At 48.1% G+C, this 16,505-nt stretch overlaps 1 protein-coding gene and 1 long non-coding RNA gene across 2 annotated transcripts; one reads left to right on the top strand and one right to left on the bottom strand.

Moving 5' to 3' along the window:
- Positions 1-743: 743 nt before the first annotated feature.
- On the bottom strand, positions 744-4,081 carry FOS (Fos proto-oncogene, AP-1 transcription factor subunit). Its single transcript, XM_048854387.2, has 4 exons — positions 3,771-4,081; positions 2,856-3,101; positions 2,375-2,482; positions 744-2,235 (listed from the first exon to the last, which is right to left on the bottom strand). The coding sequence occupies exons 1-4, from the start codon at positions 3,909-3,911 to the stop codon at positions 1,606-1,608; spliced, it is 1,125 nt and encodes a 374-aa protein (XP_048710344.1). The 5' UTR covers positions 3,912-4,081; the 3' UTR covers positions 744-1,605.
- LOC125638514 (uncharacterized) lies at positions 2,206-14,829 on the top strand. Its single transcript, XR_007357249.2, has 3 exons — positions 2,206-2,295; positions 11,386-13,954; positions 14,545-14,829. It is a non-coding gene; the product is annotated as an uncharacterized LOC125638514 (long non-coding RNA).
- The last annotated feature ends 1,676 nt before the right edge of the window (positions 14,830-16,505 follow it).

The raw sequence follows: 16,505 nt of genomic DNA, 5'->3' as shown, positions 1-16,505 counted from the left end.
GCAGAAACTAGACTGCCTTGTAAGAGTGAGTTTCCAGCACTCCTGGTTAAAAGGAAATATGGCAAGTGTTTACTGAACACAAACCAGGGTGTGTTGTTTCTGACAGCATGTTGTTTCAAAATACTGACTCAAGTGTCAGCTTCCCTCCTCAATCTGTTTGGAATATTTACTCTGATGCAGTGATGAGGCCACTGTTAAATACATACTGGTATTGCTGATCATTTTTGATAGAGGGAATGGGAAAAGGCCATACTTGGGGAGAAAGATGAGGAAAACAGGAAGGAGAAGAAGTTACTGTAGAGAATAAAACATGCTGCAGAGGGAAGAACAATGTCCTTCCAGACAGACAAGATAAGAATCAGTGCAAAAAAAGTTCTAGAAAGTGAGGATACATTCCTCTCCCCACCCCCAAAATGTTGAATCTTGTATAATTTAAGTTCAGCTACCCCCTAAATCACTCTAGCCTTGACTTTGCTTCTGTCTGAAATTGGTAGGTGACTACTAGGCATCTTAGATTTTCACTGACTTAGACCACAGTTGAAGGCCAGCAGAATTTATGCCTGTCTGCAAAATGAGGGGACAGGCAGCATATGAAAGGGAGATTAGAGTGTTTGTACGTGGAAGTTAGGAAATAGCACATTTGAGCCCAAGGGTACTTTGTATCTTCCCTATTAAGTAGGGAGTGTAACATTTTACAGCACTTGGCTGTTATAGAAGTTCCATTAAAGATCCTAAAGCGCGTATAGCATTCAACTTAAATGCTTTTATTGACAATGTCTCTGAACAATAATAAGCAAACAATGCTTAAGTGTCATCCAAATTCACTTTCCACATGTCAAAAAGACCTCAAGGTAGAAAAAAATAAAATAAAAATATAAATATCTGAGAATCCATCTTAATAAATAAAAAGACACAATAAAAACGTTTTCATGGAAAACTTATGTCAGAACATTCAGACCACCTCAACGACGCATGATCAGTACAGTTACAATGAACATTGATGTAGGAGAACTACAGTACATGGATATAGCTATTTATCTCTATCTACTAGAAAATAAGATATATAGTCTCTTTTCCCCAATTAAGATGGGTCATTGCTAAAGTCATCAGAACACGATATTGCCAGGAACACAGTAGTTATTGTTAAGTCAGCTGCACTAGATACGAGTTGGAGATACCCAGCACCAGGTTAAATTCCAATCATTAAACCAAGAGATTAATTAATGCTAGTGAATACTAAATAGGGAAGGGGCGTCACCAACCCAGCCATGTTGGACATGCTACAGACTACCAGCTCTCATGGATGGGTCACTGGGGGACAAGACGACAAACTCCATGCGATTTGCTACATCTCTGGAAGAGGTCTCAGGCCTGGCTGCGGATCGCTCCGCAGGGTCCTTTAGCGCCGGACCGGCCTACGCACGCCCAGGGGGAGAAGGACTCTTTGCCCTCCCCAGGTCTGGGGTGTCGGGCTCCGGGAACCCCCCCAGGAAGAAGGTGGATCTTTTGCGGTGAAAGGCCCCTCACGCATAGCAGCAGATGGGAGGCTCAGGATCCGCCGTGTTCGCCCTCGCCCTGCAGTCAGTGCCCTGGGGCTGCGGCCCCTCACAAGGCCAGCAGGGTCGGGGAGCTGAGCGAGTCGGAGGAGGGCTCGTTGCTGCTACTGCCCTTCCTGTGCGCGGCTGCACAGCTGGGGAAGGAGTCGGCCTCAGGGTAGGTGAAGACGAAAGTAGAGGTGTAAGTGCTGGGGCAGGGGGTGCAGGTCACCACTGGGGTGCAGAGCGGCTCGAGCTCCCCGCAAGCCCCGGCCGCCAGGGGCTCCCAGTCCGCCGCGTAGAAGGATGAGGAGCCGGCCAGGTCCATGTCGGGCACGGAGCGGGCAGTCTCCCGGGACGAGTGCGGGAAGAGGAATTCATCCAAGGGCTCGGGCTTCAGCTCCAGGCTGCTGCTCGCTTTGGAAGGCTCCGGGAGGGGCTCGGGCTGAGCTGCCTCCTGCAACATGGGCAGGGCGAAGGCGGCCTCCTCGGACTCCGGGGGGCTGGGCACAGGTGCCTCGCCCAGGCCGCTGAGGTCCAGCGAGGAGACAGCGAGCTCCTCGGAGAACTGCAGCTCCTCGGGGATCTTGCAGGCTGGCCGGTGCGCAGCCAGGATGAACTCGAGCTTCTCCTTCTCCTTAAGCAGGTTAGCGATCTCGGTCTGCAGCGTGGACTTCTCCTCCTCCAGCTGATCGGTCTCCTGCGGGCACAGCGAGAGGGGAGTGAGACACGGAGCATCAGCCGTGCCAGGGGCGGACAGGTACTTCGTGCCCGGCTTGAGATAGGGATGGGGTCGGGGTCTGAGGGGGGCGGGGTAAGAGAGGTGGAGGAGAACTTACCGCTTGCAGCGTGTCTGTCAGTTCTCGCCTCCGGTTGCGGCACTTAGCTGCTGCCATCTTGTTCCTTTCCCTTCTGATCCGTCTTTTTTCCTCTTCCTCCGGGGACAGCTGAGGAGAGAGAACGAGCACCGTTAATATCCACTGCCACCCCTCGCCGGTGAGCCCTGGCAGCCCCGCCAGCCCCAGACCGAGCTCCCTCTCCGGGTCTCCGCCGCCGGAGCCATATTGAACTTGCTCACAGACTGCGTGTGACTTGCATGTCAAGTTAGGTCCTGGGCAGGAGAACAAAGCGAACTCCGGTCCCTCGGACAGTCCTACTGGAGCTGAGCCGGGTTATCCCTGGCTGTCACTCTCCTCCCTCAATTCAAGGGGCAGTGGCAGTGTCTCCTGACAGCTCTCCGAGAGCCACTAAGCAGAACTAGCCCCTCCCCTCTCCCGCCCCCCCGGCCTTTGGGGTGATCGCAGAGAGCTGTGTATTCACCTGTTCGATTTTGCCCCTTCTGCCAATGCTTTGCCCTCTGCCTCCTGTATTTTTGACAATTCCAGCCCTCGAATAGGCGCTGGCTGGAGGAGTAGGGACCCCATAGGGATGGGCCCGGTTCTGGGATGGTGCCACTGAAGAGCTTAAGGTGGGCTGCACCAGCCACTGCAGATCTGGACTTGTGGAGATGGCAGTCACTGTCGGTACGAAGTTGGCACTAGAGACAGCTAGGTCCGTGCAGAAATCCTGAAAACACAAGGGAACTGATATTAGGGAGAGAAGTATGGAACTAGATGAGAGGGAACCCCCTGCCCTGAACCCCCTCAGCAGGCTGTATCCGACATAGTGCCCCAGAGGCTTAGTTCTGTGCTATTTTAAGGCAGGCCTGCAGCCCCCGGAGCCAGGCTGGCTCAGGCGCTGCGCTACCATCATCAGACTCCACATGAAAAGGGGGTTTGTTATAAATATCCCTGACGTCTGCACTGACGCAGGCGCCGCTCCGGAGTCTCCTCAATGAACTCTCGTTTTATCAATGAAACTGCTTTACACACCCGCTGCAGAGCTGAGCCTAGGCCACAATCCCCTTCCCTGGGCAGGGCCCGGCGCCCCACTGCGGCCTCCCCCACATCACGGGGTAGCTCCCTCCCCCCCCCCCCCCCAACTCCCCAGGGCAGGGGCCTAGATTGCTGTCTCCTCCCCCATCCCCATGCACAGACAGCCGGGAGAAAAGGTGCACCCAGTGCAGGACAGACCCTTCCTGACGTGTGTGGGGGGGAAGATTATCTCTGCACCTGAGCTGCCCCGTCTACCCCTGTGCGATGGTTGGAAGCGCAGACAACTTCCCTCTGCAACTCCCCCACCCCTCAGGCGTCAGGGGCCCGTAAGCAATCACCAGCCAGTGTCCCGGGCCCTCACCTGCTGGTTGACAGGCGAGCCCATGCTGGAAAAGGAGTCCGCCGGGGAAGCGTAGTAGGTGAGGCTGTCCCCGGCCGGAGACGCACTGCTGCAGCGGGAGGAAGAGGCGTCATAGTCGGTGGTGAAGCCCTGGTACATCATATCGGCTAGGCTAGGGTTGTCCAAACCCCGTCTGGGCGGTGAGGCTGTCCCGGTTGATTGTCTGTGTGTCTATCCGTGCAGACGGGTTGTCTCTGTCCCCAGCCGTATCGCTCGTCTCTTTCCCAGCTCAGTCACACAGATGCTAGCTCTGCTGCTGGAGTAGAGTGCGGCGCCCCAGCCTTTTAACGGCTCCTTGCCTGAATGGATCCTTTGTCGTCACTGGCAGACCCAAAGCCTGTGGGGGGGGGGGCGGCGGGGATACGCCGCCTCTAACCTTTTCCCACAACTTCCGCCTCCCTTCCCCGCCTTTTACGTACTCCACTGCCCCCAACACCATGTCAAGGTGGTTACACTGAGGGTCTCCGGGGGGGCTGGGTCGTTCAGGGGCGAGGAAGGCTGCTGCTGTCCCCCCTTCCACAATGGTACAGTCCCAGCTCGGGAACCCACTGACGCAGATATCCTTATATGGGATACATCCTGTGCAAGGGGGTGTGACTGACGGGAACCGCTCCAGGCTGCAGCCAAGTGCGGCGCGCGCGCGCGCCTGTGTGTGTGTGTGTGAGAGAGAGAGAGGGCAGACTGTACAAGGAGAATCGTGTTAGGTTAGTTACAGAAGTCTCCGCAAGGTTCATTCACCTTTCCAGAGGTGACTTTTTCAGCCCAGCTCCTGCCATATGCACCTGCTTCCTCCCACCCCTCATTCACATAGCTCTAAACAAGTTCGGCTGTGGCTATGATCACATGGTATTAAATCCCCCTGCCCCGGGGGACTCAGCTGTCTTAATAGACAAAATACAAAGGAAGGCTGGGAAAGGGGAAATGCGGCATGAAAGCAATGTGAGTGAGCAGGGACATAAAGCCAGTCTTGTTAGTCCCATTGTCTTTATTTTAATATCACAAGGTAAGCTAGTTGCACCCGATGAAGTGAGCTGTAGCTCACCAAAGCTTATGCTCAAACAAATTGGTTAGTCTCTAAGGTGCCACAAGTACTCCTTTTCTTTTTGCGAATACAGACTAACACGGCTGTTACTCTGAAAGGTAAGCTAGGTAGCTTTCTTGATGCTTTTTGAAGGTGGATGGAAAACAACAATTGTCTTTACTATTATTTGGGGAAGAAGGGTTGTTGTGTTTTGTTGCTTGTTAGGGGACCTTTTAAATTATAGTTTAGAGGTTAAAGAGTTGTTGATCATAAAGAAAAGAATAGTTGAGTTGGGAGAGTTGTTTTGTTTTTGAGGTGACAAGCCCATATTTTGTGTTGTATTTTTATCCAGCATAGTTAAGGGTCGGTGTTGTTTTAGTTACAATTTATCTAACATTTCTATTTTGGAGTCCATGTTTGACTTTCTAAATTAATATGTGCATTCCATATAATAAGTCTGTTAATGGTATACAAAGTGTCATAAACTAAGTACATTTCTTCACATCTGTGTAACAGTTTTCTTTGTTGTGTGATACTGCCATTGCAGGGAGCCTGATTCTGTGCCTTTCACTTCTATGACATTTTAAAGTATTTGGAAAAAAGTTACCACATTTTTTGTTAATCTTTAATGCTTTTATATAACAAAACTTGGAACTAGAGGAACTATGTTTAATAAATATCACACTCATTTTCTGCATTTAGTTTTATGAGCACTGTAAAAAGAGTTGTGTTATCTAGTGATTATCTGTGCAGTGGGCCTTATCCAAAACCCATTGAAGTCAACTGTAAGACTCCCATTGACTTTAATGGGCTTTGGATACAACTCCTAGCATGGTCCAGGTTTCCAATCCATCCACGAAAATATCATATCTCTTGCAAAGATTTGAATAGCAATTATACATCTGTTTGTATCCAAGCAGACAGTGGTGCAAGTTATACCTGCTGTATGAACATAGAATAACTTAGATCACATCCCTATCGAATTCTTTCTTAAAAACAGTATTTATTATACAACAAAACCCAACAAACTTAACTAAAAAGAAAATCAAAGCTATGATCTGTATCCCAGTTGGTGTTATGGAGCAGTTACTCACTGAAAGAACACCCACATTTCATTGTAAATAAATCCCGATCCTTGGCACAGAATTATTTCTGTCTATACTTTGGGATTGGAATATTACAGAATGTACATGTGGAAAATATAACCTCCTCCACTTCCTGCAGTGAGGAAAATGTTACACTCCTGCAATTATTATTCATGTTGTTATTAAATATGCAGAATGAAAACGGAGTATAGGGTTAATAATAGGCACCGGGAGGAGTAGTTAGTTAAAGTCTGTCCAGTGGTGTGAAGGAGTAAAGTGCTACCCGGGAGGTTATTGTTATTTATTGTACATTGAACTTCCCAGAAAAGCTGCATACAAACAGAAGTGCGAGGGAGTTGCTGAGATGTGCCATGGTGTGCAGACAGGAGGCTGCTGGCCTGGGGCACTGCCAAACAGCGGCAGTGTTAGGCAGGGGAGGTTTCTCCTTTCCCAGAGTTTGAGTCTGATATAATCTTTGTGGCAGTGAAGTTCAGAGACACCCACCCACGGCGGGGATATCAGGCAGCCCTGGCTCAGGTCAGGCCAAGCCAGGAGCCAGACCGCAGACTCGCCGAGCACAAGAGCCAAGAGATCGCGGCTATACATAGTAACAGGGAAGCTCTGAGTCTGTTTACAGCAACAAACAGAGCCTCGGGCGCAGTCTCCAAGCAGGGAACGTCACAGAGCCAGGCTGGGATGATCCTGCTGGCAGCAGCTCCTGCTGCCTGAGCTCATGGGCTAAAAGCAGCGCCTGATGCTGCGGCACGGTCACCTCCATTCTTAGAGATCTGGGCCACGGAGGCGGGGGAACCGGGCCAGCGGCGATGTCAGAGCAGCAGTACAGGCGGCCCCATTACATCGATTCTTCCCGAGGGTGGAGGGGAGCTGCTCTGACCTCTTCTGCAACCCCTGCCCTGGATAATCTTGCTCTGTCCCTGGGGGCTGGGCTCCTCCAATCGTGCCCCAGCGATAGGGTAGCCAGAGACCTGCGGCAACTCTGGATTACTACCCCGGCAGTGTTCGCAGCTGACCTGGCTTCTTTCAGGCAGAGGGAAGAGCTGGAAAAGCCCCTTAGTTTTAGTCCCACTCCCATCTAGTGTATGACAGGGGCTCTGGGCAGAACTGGGCCCAGCAAAGTGGGCTGAACGTCGTTGCAGACTGGTCTCTGCTGTGCAAGGAGCTTGATCTTCATTCTTGTCTGTAAAACAGCTGTAGCAGCAACAGGCCAGTGAAAGATCATCAAACCCAAACCTTGGCCTCATTAGCACAAAACTGAGCAGCCAATGTAAATATTTGCTGCTGGGTCCTTCCTCTATTGGGCTCCCAGCCTGACTCCCCATCTATTGCCAAAGAGAAGTCTATTCTATTCTGATGTTTATATCAGACCAATCCCCATGGTATCTGAATGCCTCTAATGTAGATACTTTGAAATCCAAGTTCAGCTTCTGTGTATTTAGAAGAGTCTTTCTATCAGCCCTAGTACTTTCTGAGATGTATCTTTGCTGTAAAGTATCAAGAGATGCTCACTAGACAAAACAAACCACCAAGGAAGGGCCTGGAAGGGGAGGAGGGTTCACTTAGCTGAGATCACAAAATATTTGTTGACAAGACATGTTTGGTACCTGCAGATGGAAGCTGGTTCTTCCCATCTCGAACAGCTACCGTGTGTACTCTGTTTGTATCAAATGGAAAGTACTCAGAAGCCGCACATATCTAGCATGTGCCTGTGAAGACAAGGAAACAGGGAAACCGAAAACACATGACGTGGGTTTGTTGTTTCCTCCTAGTGTGGTGCACGTACATTTATACCACAGCATGTGAGAGACAAAGGAGAAAGGCAACTCCTGTCAACAAGCACCACCATGGAGACAAAATACAGTCACAGCATAAAACCACACGGCTGGGGCTGAGCTCCCTGCCTGCATGGCCAAGATTGTTGTTTCTGCTATGACAGCCTCAGCTCACCACCACACAATCTGCATTAGCATAGCAGTGTCTAGAGGCTCCCCAAATGAGATGGGGCCACAACTGTGCTAGGTGCTGTACATACATATAGCAGGAGACAGTCCTTGCCCTAAAGAGCTTACATGGCCACACAGACGGTTGATGGTAGAACCAACCAGGAGTAGAACACAGATATCCTGGGGGCCAGTCCAGTGCCCTGTCCTCTGAACCAAACTGCCTCTTTACACAGCTGGAACAACAAACACTTTTTTGCCATCTCTGTGGATGGGACAACACAGCACCAGGCTGTCCATGTGGCCAGTCATCTTTAGCTTGGCCATCATTTACATCTACATTTATACAAGATAAAGACCTAGAGGCTATAAAAGGTGGAAGCAGCCCCCAATGGGAGCCTGTACCATGCACACCCAAAGTGAAGGGCGGAAGGAGTGAGGAGAGTAGTGGTTCAAAGGGTCTGCAGGGGAGGATAAGACCAGATCCTAATTTAAACTGCTGCAGCTGAATCCCATCTCCTCAGACTACGAAGTGCAGCATTTAGCACTGGAACTTTTACTGTGTGGTCTGTTTTCAATCCTTTTCTTATTTTTAATTCATATGTGACTTTGTTAAGGCCTTAAAGGCCACAGCACAAAAGCACATGAAGAATGTAGTACAATGTAATGCACAGTGTAAGTCAGCCTCTGGGGCTGGAGACAGTTAAGCCTAGTTTTTGCTGCTCACTGGGGGAAAGTTCACCCCAGTATGTAGTCGCAAAAAGAAAAGGAGTACTTGTGGCACCTTAGAGACTAACCAATTTATTTGAGCATGAGCTTTCGTGAGATGTGAGCTGTGAGCTTCATCAGATGTGAGCTGTGGCTCACGAAAGCTCATGCTCAAATGAATTGGTTAGTCTCTAAGGTACCACAAGTACTCCTTTTCTTTTTGCGAATACAGACTAACACGGCTGTTCCTCTGAAACCCAGTATGTAGTGTTTCTCCTGGCACCTGACGGGAACAGCCCTGGTGCTATTCCTCTGTCAACTAAAACTAACCACACAGAATGGAACCATCAGTATGGTGACACTAATGCGCCTGTAGCTAAACATGAGCTGTTGATTTTGGGGGTGTTCCAGGCTGTCACTGTGTGACAAGAGGACACTTTGCTTGCTGGAACTAAAAAAGACTGCCAGATTTAAAATACTCTGCAGGACTGAAACATGCAGACTGAGAAACCAGTTACTGAATTACCAAGCTCCCTCCCTATCTGATTGGAAGATCCTATGGTGCTACAGATTGTAACAGTGGTAACCTACATGGAAAGCTTATCAGGGCTGGGACCATGTCTTTTATTTTTCTTTCAAATACAGGGCACACCTATGGCACTGTCTAAATAATAATTAATAATAATAGCAGCTGCATATGATTGATTCTCTAGGGAGTAAAATGCTGCACGTGGACACAGCTTGGCATCTTTTGATTAAACATCTAAATGGTACTAGTCAATTACCCACAATTACACTGTGTAAACCTACCTCCCATTCCCACCCTCCCCTTTGCCTGTTGTCATCCTCCTCTGTGCCATACTGTATCTTAACTAACTTAGAATTTAAGCTCCTGAGGCAAGCATCCTGGACCCAATTCTCCATTCTTGTAAAGCTGTGCTTGGCAGAAGAATGTCAGGAAGCAAGTCCTATTGGGTGCTGGGAAGTGGGTGGGCTGTTTAACCTACCCTGGAGTTTCCTGTATTCTCTATCCTGCTGTGGGCTAGCCTTAGACCTCTAACCTACACTTAGCTACCATGACCCCTGGGTGCTGTTCTACAGCCAATGGTGGCTGGAACACAGTGTGCTCTAGTCATACCTCCTTCTTCCCCTAACACATCGCCTGCCATGGGGGCTGCAAGGAGGTAGAGTAGAGACATTCTGATGGCTCTATGCCATCTGGTTAGCTCTTTATGCAGCGGACTTCCACAGGGGTTCTTTCTGCTAGATCTTTGGCCCTTTTATGCCACCAGTGGTGATGCAAGGCAGCTGGAGCAGAATGGACAATCTGGCCTCATATCTTTTATTTGTCTCTAGTGTGACATGCACGCTTATGGTGCTGCAGATAATAATCACGCCCTAAGGAATTAGAATCAACCCAGCAGTGAGACAGGTCTAAAATATCCAAAATAAAATGCTCCCAAAACTTATAGAATCAGCACCAGAGAGATTAGACAGAGAGAGAAAGAAGGTGCTCATGTAGTCCAGTGACAGGCAGCAGTATAAAACCCTAAAATACATAGATAACTTTCTTTTCAGCTAAACAAACAAGGTAGTGATCCAAAGGTGGGAAACTACAGCTGCACCCTCTTCTCTGGAACCACAAGAGGAACATAGAACAAAATCTTGTGGACTCAAATAGCAAGACTTAGCCCTTATTTCATTCAAGGGTCTCAAAGCACTTTATGGCACTGGCTGTGAGGTGATGGGACTGGACGTTCCCACTGCATGCACTTGCCAGAAGATCTTCAACACCGTGAGCTTTTATTTAAACCCCCAATCAAGAGATCTTACAAGACCAGCCAAAGCACAGCCTATGCACTTCTATAATGAAGTCCCATCGCTGCCGTGATCTTTAGGCAGCAGTAGGGTAATTATGCAGTAGGGCCAGGCTACTAGAATAATGCTACATTGTATGCTGAACTCTGTACTCTCAGAAAGCCATCCATTTATATTAGATGTGAGGGAAGCAACACCCTGCTTTATTTGTTGCCAATTAGGTGTGGCTCTCTAGCAACAATATGGCAAAATGTTCTTAAGCTATAAAGGTAAGAAATCTTGAAATCAAGAAGAGACTGAGGCAGCTCAGCTTGGTTGAGGGGATCTTCCTGCAAGAGGGGAACAAAGTGGCAGAAGCCAAAGAAAGGGACAGGATGTCAAAGATTTTTGACACTTGTTTGGCAATTTTGTTGGGTTGTGGGTTTTTTTGGGGGAGTAGGTGGGGGGGAACTTTTGTTTTGCCTCATCCAAAACTAGCTCTTCAGCAATATCAAAATCTAGAAAAGCAATTTACTGATACAAAGGGGAAACTGGAACTCAATCGACCTACCCCTAGACTATGGCTACTGATCCTCCCCAGCCTTAAATTGCCCAGCGGGGTTGAGGCTCTTATCCTTCCAATGAAACATGAAAAAAGAAATCCTGAATGCTGAGACTACAAAGTGCCCTGGAGAACTGCTCCAGAGAAGAATCACAGTCCTTTCAGGAGGCACAAAGGGCCACAAAGCTGAAGATCTCCTGGGGGAAAATAATTCCAAGGTTTTGGCCCTGACTAGGGAAACAACCCTACTACACTTGAACAAGCCCCAACCCCTTTTCGCACCTCCTTTCTATTTAGATACCAAGTTACTGAACTGGCTCACAGGAGGAAGAATTTAGTGTTTAATCCAGACAAAAACCTCTTTTTTGAATTCTGCCATCACTCAGCTCACATGGTAGTGACCAAGCCATAAGGACTTGGAGAGATTCAGTCTCATTCATTCCAGGTTACAGTATGGACCTTCAGTGGGGATTACACAAATTTGTTGGAGCTAAAAAGAAATGGGGAGATTTGGTGTTTGCTGCTTGTTCCAGATGAACTGCAGATCACACTGGACAGCAAGACTGAATATTACAGACCCAAAGGCAGTCATCAGCTGTGTGGAAAGATGCTGCCACTGCAGTAATAACAGCCTCAGCAAAGCAACGAGAGAATAAAGGATGAGACAGAGCTGCAGCTAGAGAGAATATCCCTCCTCTAGGAACGAACAGTGGAAAATCACCATGAGAAAACTGAAATTTGTTAAAAAGTATTTATGAACTGAAATAAAAATGGATGAAACTTTTTAAATAGTTTATGGCTAACTGTATTGTGAGGAAATATACTTACGCAAGAGACTGTGTGATGCAGCCATCCCAGCCCCTTGGCTTTGGTATTCACTGGACAATGCAGGGTGCTGACCCTGGCACTTTTGTTTTGTTTGGGGGTGGGGGCATCTTTTGTTTTGCCTCATCCAAAATTAGCTCTTCAGCGATATCAAAATCTAGAAAAGCCATTTACTGATATGAAGGGGCAACTGGAACCCAACTGACCTAACCCTAGACTGTGGCTACTGACCCTCCCCAATCTTAAATTTTCCAGAGGAGTTGAGGCTTTTATCCTCCCAATGAAACATGTAGAATTTGATAGTCAAATGGCCAACCAGCTGCTCCCAGTCCAGGTCTGCCATCACTCTGCAGTGCAAAGCTTGTGCTCACACAGGAAATACCCCAGAATACCAATACAGCATCTCTGATTGCAAACCCCAAACCAGGGGAAGCTCAAAGCAGCCAGCCTTGGGTACACTACTTCATAGAATTGTAAGAAGGGAAGGGACTTTGAGAGGTCTAATAGTCCAGTCCCCTCCATTCAAGGCAGGACTACGTATTAGATCATCCCTGACAGGTGTTCATCTCATCTTCCCCACTGTAAACAAGATATAGAACAGAGTCTCAAACTGCCCTAAAGGTTACTTATCTCCATTGGTCCTTAGCTTCTTCAATGACAACAAAGCAGGCAACACATGCCTCACAAATTAGATAGGAGGCCCATAGGATCACCCAAGGATGAACAGTCTTTTCCTACTCAGTTAACTTAAAAGAGAAGACCATCCACACAATAAAAGAACCAAAGAGCACAGACCTAGAAACTCAAGATATTGCACAACCTGCCCCCCAACCCAGACACAGAGGCTAATCTCCTGACAGTAAACCAAGGATTACACTTATTTGACATCATGGGCCATACAAAAATCTGTCTTCAGTGATCCCACAGCCTTCGTGATGGGGAGGAGAGGGAATTAACAGGGGTGTAAAACATGGCCTCAAATCCGCAAACTACCAAACTACCAATACAATGATAAAAACAAGTAGATCTGTGTGCCTTCTCCACTGCAAGGAATCACCCAAAGTACAAGCCTCTACAAGACTGCATCAGATCTAGACCCCACCACCATTGTAGAGCTAAGGACAGATGCAACTCTAAGGACTTTTCTGACACAAAGGACCAATTTCTTCTGTGTTCCTGATACCCAAGCTGCATCCAGTCCTGCCTGTGTTCAGCCCCAGGCCTGCAATGTCTCTATGAACCCATTCACCTTTGCAGTTAGTATAGCAAAGAATAAAAATGTATTGAAAAAAGAAAGAAAATCCTAACATAAGAGTCTTGGATGGCACCAGACACCAGGACAGGGACAACAGAGCCTTTCTCGTCTACTTCATCATTTCCAAGCCAGTCTCTTGTTGGGTATACAGAATGGCTGGACTAGTTGGTAGCGATTTAAATTCTTTACTGCTTCATGGCTACTTTGTAGCTCATCTGAATGTGAAATGATTGGGGGTCTGATTCCTGTTTCTACCTGACAGCTGTTCATCTCACCCACAAACTTACCCCACATTACTGACACTAACTGGCCCCTTTTTGGAAAGTCTCAGTAGAGGGCCAAGGACTGAATGGGCATGGACCCTAGAGACTGAACTCCTCTCTCACTTTTGGGGTGACCCCTCCACAGCCAAGGTGAGGCACAGTGGTACGGCAACGTGTAGGAAAGCTTGCTTTTTCACTGCTGCAGGGCTGCCAGCGCTCCAGATTCTTTTGCGAGTAACAGGTTTTTGGCTGGGCAGGACCCTACTCTTGCAATGACAGAAGATCCAGCTCCCTAGTGAATGGGATCCCAAGTGAATCTGAGTTGTCTGCCCGCATCCTGAGGGCTGAACAACTAATCTGAACTGCTGCAGGGAGAGTTCTTTGTCTTCTCCTCAGCAACCCCAAGCCATTCTCATGGGAGGGGAGGAGAGAGTTGAAGAGCCCAGTAGCTCAGGGGGACTCTGCTTGCTCCTCCTCTGTGAGCAATGGGGACAGGACAATTCCTCTGCTCCTCCCCCTCCCTGCAGCACCTGGCCTAAGAAGGGGCAGAGGGCAGCTGAAGAGCCCCTGAAGCTGCCTCCTCTCCAGCCTGGAAGGGTGTGAGGAGACCCCCACTGCAGCCTTCCCCTAGGCCTGGAAGAGGGGACTGAAGAGCCCCAGGAGGAGCAGAGGTGAGACTGGGGAGCAGAACTGTGGTGGGACTGAACAGCTGAGAGTTTGGGGGGCTGTATTGATGGCAGACTGGGCAAGTGTGAGAACAGGGATGGGCAGAACAAATGTGGGGTCAGAACTCATGACAGGCTGGAGGGGCTGAGGGGGCAGAACTGATGTGGGGCATGGAGGGCAGGATTTATTTGAAGGTTGGGGGGCAGAATAAATTACTAGATGGGGGAACAGGTGTGGGGGGTGACAGCTCCTTCAGCAGGTGCCAAAATCACCTTACCCAATATGATTTGGAGAACAGGTGACACTAATTTTCAACCTACATTGGGGATGGGGAGGGGGAGTTCAAAAACCAAAAGACAGACCAAAACCACAATATAATCTTTAAAAAAAAAAAATCAGGATTTCTGGGGTCCGAGTCAAAATGTTTGGTCTCCTCAGGTTGGCAATACTGCTGCCTGGTTTGGGGATAAACAGCCCATCAGATTCCAGGGTTGTGAATCTGGTACCTAATACACTGGCATGAAGTACACCATCATCCTGCTAACTTCTGTGGGGAGACAAAAGCCTAAACTTTCTGCGTTTTGTGACTAAACAGGCACTGGCAAGGAGCAACTAGGAAAACTGGAGGGCTCCCCACAGCTACCTACTGTTACGCAGACATACCCTGGCAGTTTTGTTACCCTTGTGTCTGATCATCTTCTTACTATTTCACCGAAGGGTGTCGTATGTAGTTTCTACTGAAAACTAGGATCATCATGGTTATTGCAAGATGTTTGAATAGAAACTAGTTTAAGAGGGCTGTAAAATGTAGAACACAGTATTATGTTGCAAAACTGTTAAAGCGAGACTTGTCACCAGAAGTGAGATGGGGTCATAGGCCTAACTCTGAAGGCCTAAGCGCTGAAAACAATGGACATTTGTGGAGATGGCACTTTATAATGTCTGGCCAGGTGGAGGCTTGAGCATTTGCAAAGATAAATGAACCCCAGGAGAGCTCTCCAAAGAGTGGGGCCCACTGGGCTGAGACAACAGTCTGAACCTATAAAAGCAGAAGAAATGGCACGAGTTGTTATCCATTATTCGGCAAGACTCTGACAACAAGGGTATCTCATGAAAGGTGGATCCCAGTCTTCTGAACTGGACAAGCACAGTAAGAATTGGCCATTTTGTGAGAAATACCTTATTAGATGGGAAAGTAATTGGTTAATATAAACTATAGATCATGTTTTATGTTTTTCTTTTACCTGTAACCTTATGTTTCCATATCCTGTTACTTGCTTTTGTTTGAATCTTGGTCTCAAACTCTGTTAAATAAACTTCACTTTGGTTTTACCATAGACACATCTAACTGCCTTGTGCTCAGGAGAGTGTTAAACTGAAGTGAAAGAAGTGAACTGGGGCATACTACTTCCATGGAGATAGCAGAATGGTGTATATTACAGGTATCCAGAAGATAAGGGACTGGGCACTCAAGTCTAACAAAGTAGGGCAAAAAATGCTAGCCTGATGAAAGAATGAGCGGGGCTTACAGAGCCCAGAGCAGAGCCTGTGTTGCCAGTAGCCGGTAGCAGTGAGCGTTTCCCCTTCTGAGCTCAGACAGGGCTCCCTCCTGCAGCAAGGTAGTGATTCACCCCAGACACCTCAGGTAACCCCCAAAAGTGTCACACCTACCCACACCTAAACTGTTTGCTGTGGTGATTTTTTGTAAATAAAGATTCTGCAATTCTTTTCAGTAGAAAAATCCTGCTTCTACCAGATATCCTACAGCCAGTGCTGTGGAGTGTCCTATGCAGGTTGAGAGTGGAGGCAGAGGGATATGAACTGGGGATTGGAATCAAGAGACTGGAGCTAACTGGAAAATAAGCCAAGAGGGAAGAAGGGAGTCCTCACCCAACGGGGTGGCAAAACCAACTTCCTGTGTGTGTTCATTGTCTAAATATACATCCCCTGCCTGCTGACTGCACTCTGAGGTGGGAGCTACTAGGATTCACACACATGTTGTTTTCTAGCTCTCCCATGTGCTGGGTGTTCCTAGTGATTTAATTTCAGGTGAAGGACATTTGCATATAAAAATCAAGGCCAAGTCTTATGCATGGTGTGCCAAATTAAACCTGCTCTGCCACTCCACCCTCTAGTTGAGAGCTCACCCAGTGGAGCAGATGCCAGCCTACTCCTTCCCACTTTTGCTGGCTGCCTTCCAAGCTGCATCAAACACAGGTCAGTGCCCATCCCTGGGCTTGGCTGGAAATATTTAGGCTCCCCCTTTCTACAGAGTGGGAGACACAGGGGCAGGGCACAGGAAACACAACCCCCCCCCAAAAAAAACTGACCTGCCCCAATAAATGGTATTAGTCCCTCTAGACTGGGGTATTATCTGCACGTGTCTCCCACTGAAGTCAATACTGATTATTGTTATTACACAAGGGGCAAAGGAAATAATGAAAGGCTGCTGCTGAGAGGAAGTATGCACTAAGTCAGAAAAAAAAAAGGAGCGGTGAATGGCAACGAGGTTAGGAGTAGGCAACTAGGAGAAAGACAAAAGCCTTTGCTGTACTA

Source organism: Caretta caretta, chromosome 6 (assembly GCF_965140235.1).
Source record: "Caretta caretta isolate rCarCar2 chromosome 6, rCarCar1.hap1, whole genome shotgun sequence".
NCBI classification, from domain to species: Eukaryota; Metazoa; Chordata; order Testudines; family Cheloniidae; genus Caretta; species Caretta caretta.
Note: the sequence above shows the minus strand (reverse complement) of the source record. Positions and strands in the feature narration are given on the sequence as shown.

Excerpts from the sequence above, each read along its gene's own strand:
- FOS (XM_048854387.2), bottom strand. The coding sequence starts at position 3,911 with ATGATGTACCAGGGCTTCACCACCGACTATGACGCCTCTTCCTCCCGC. Across the intron at positions 3,102-3,770 it reads GCTCGCCTGTCAACCAGCAG|GATTTCTGCACGGACCTAGC; the intron begins GTGAGGGCCCGG and ends TTGTGTTTTCAG. Across the intron at positions 2,483-2,855 it reads GAAGGGGCAAAATCGAACAG|CTGTCCCCGGAGGAAGAGGA; the intron begins GTGAATACACAG and ends CTCTCTCCTCAG.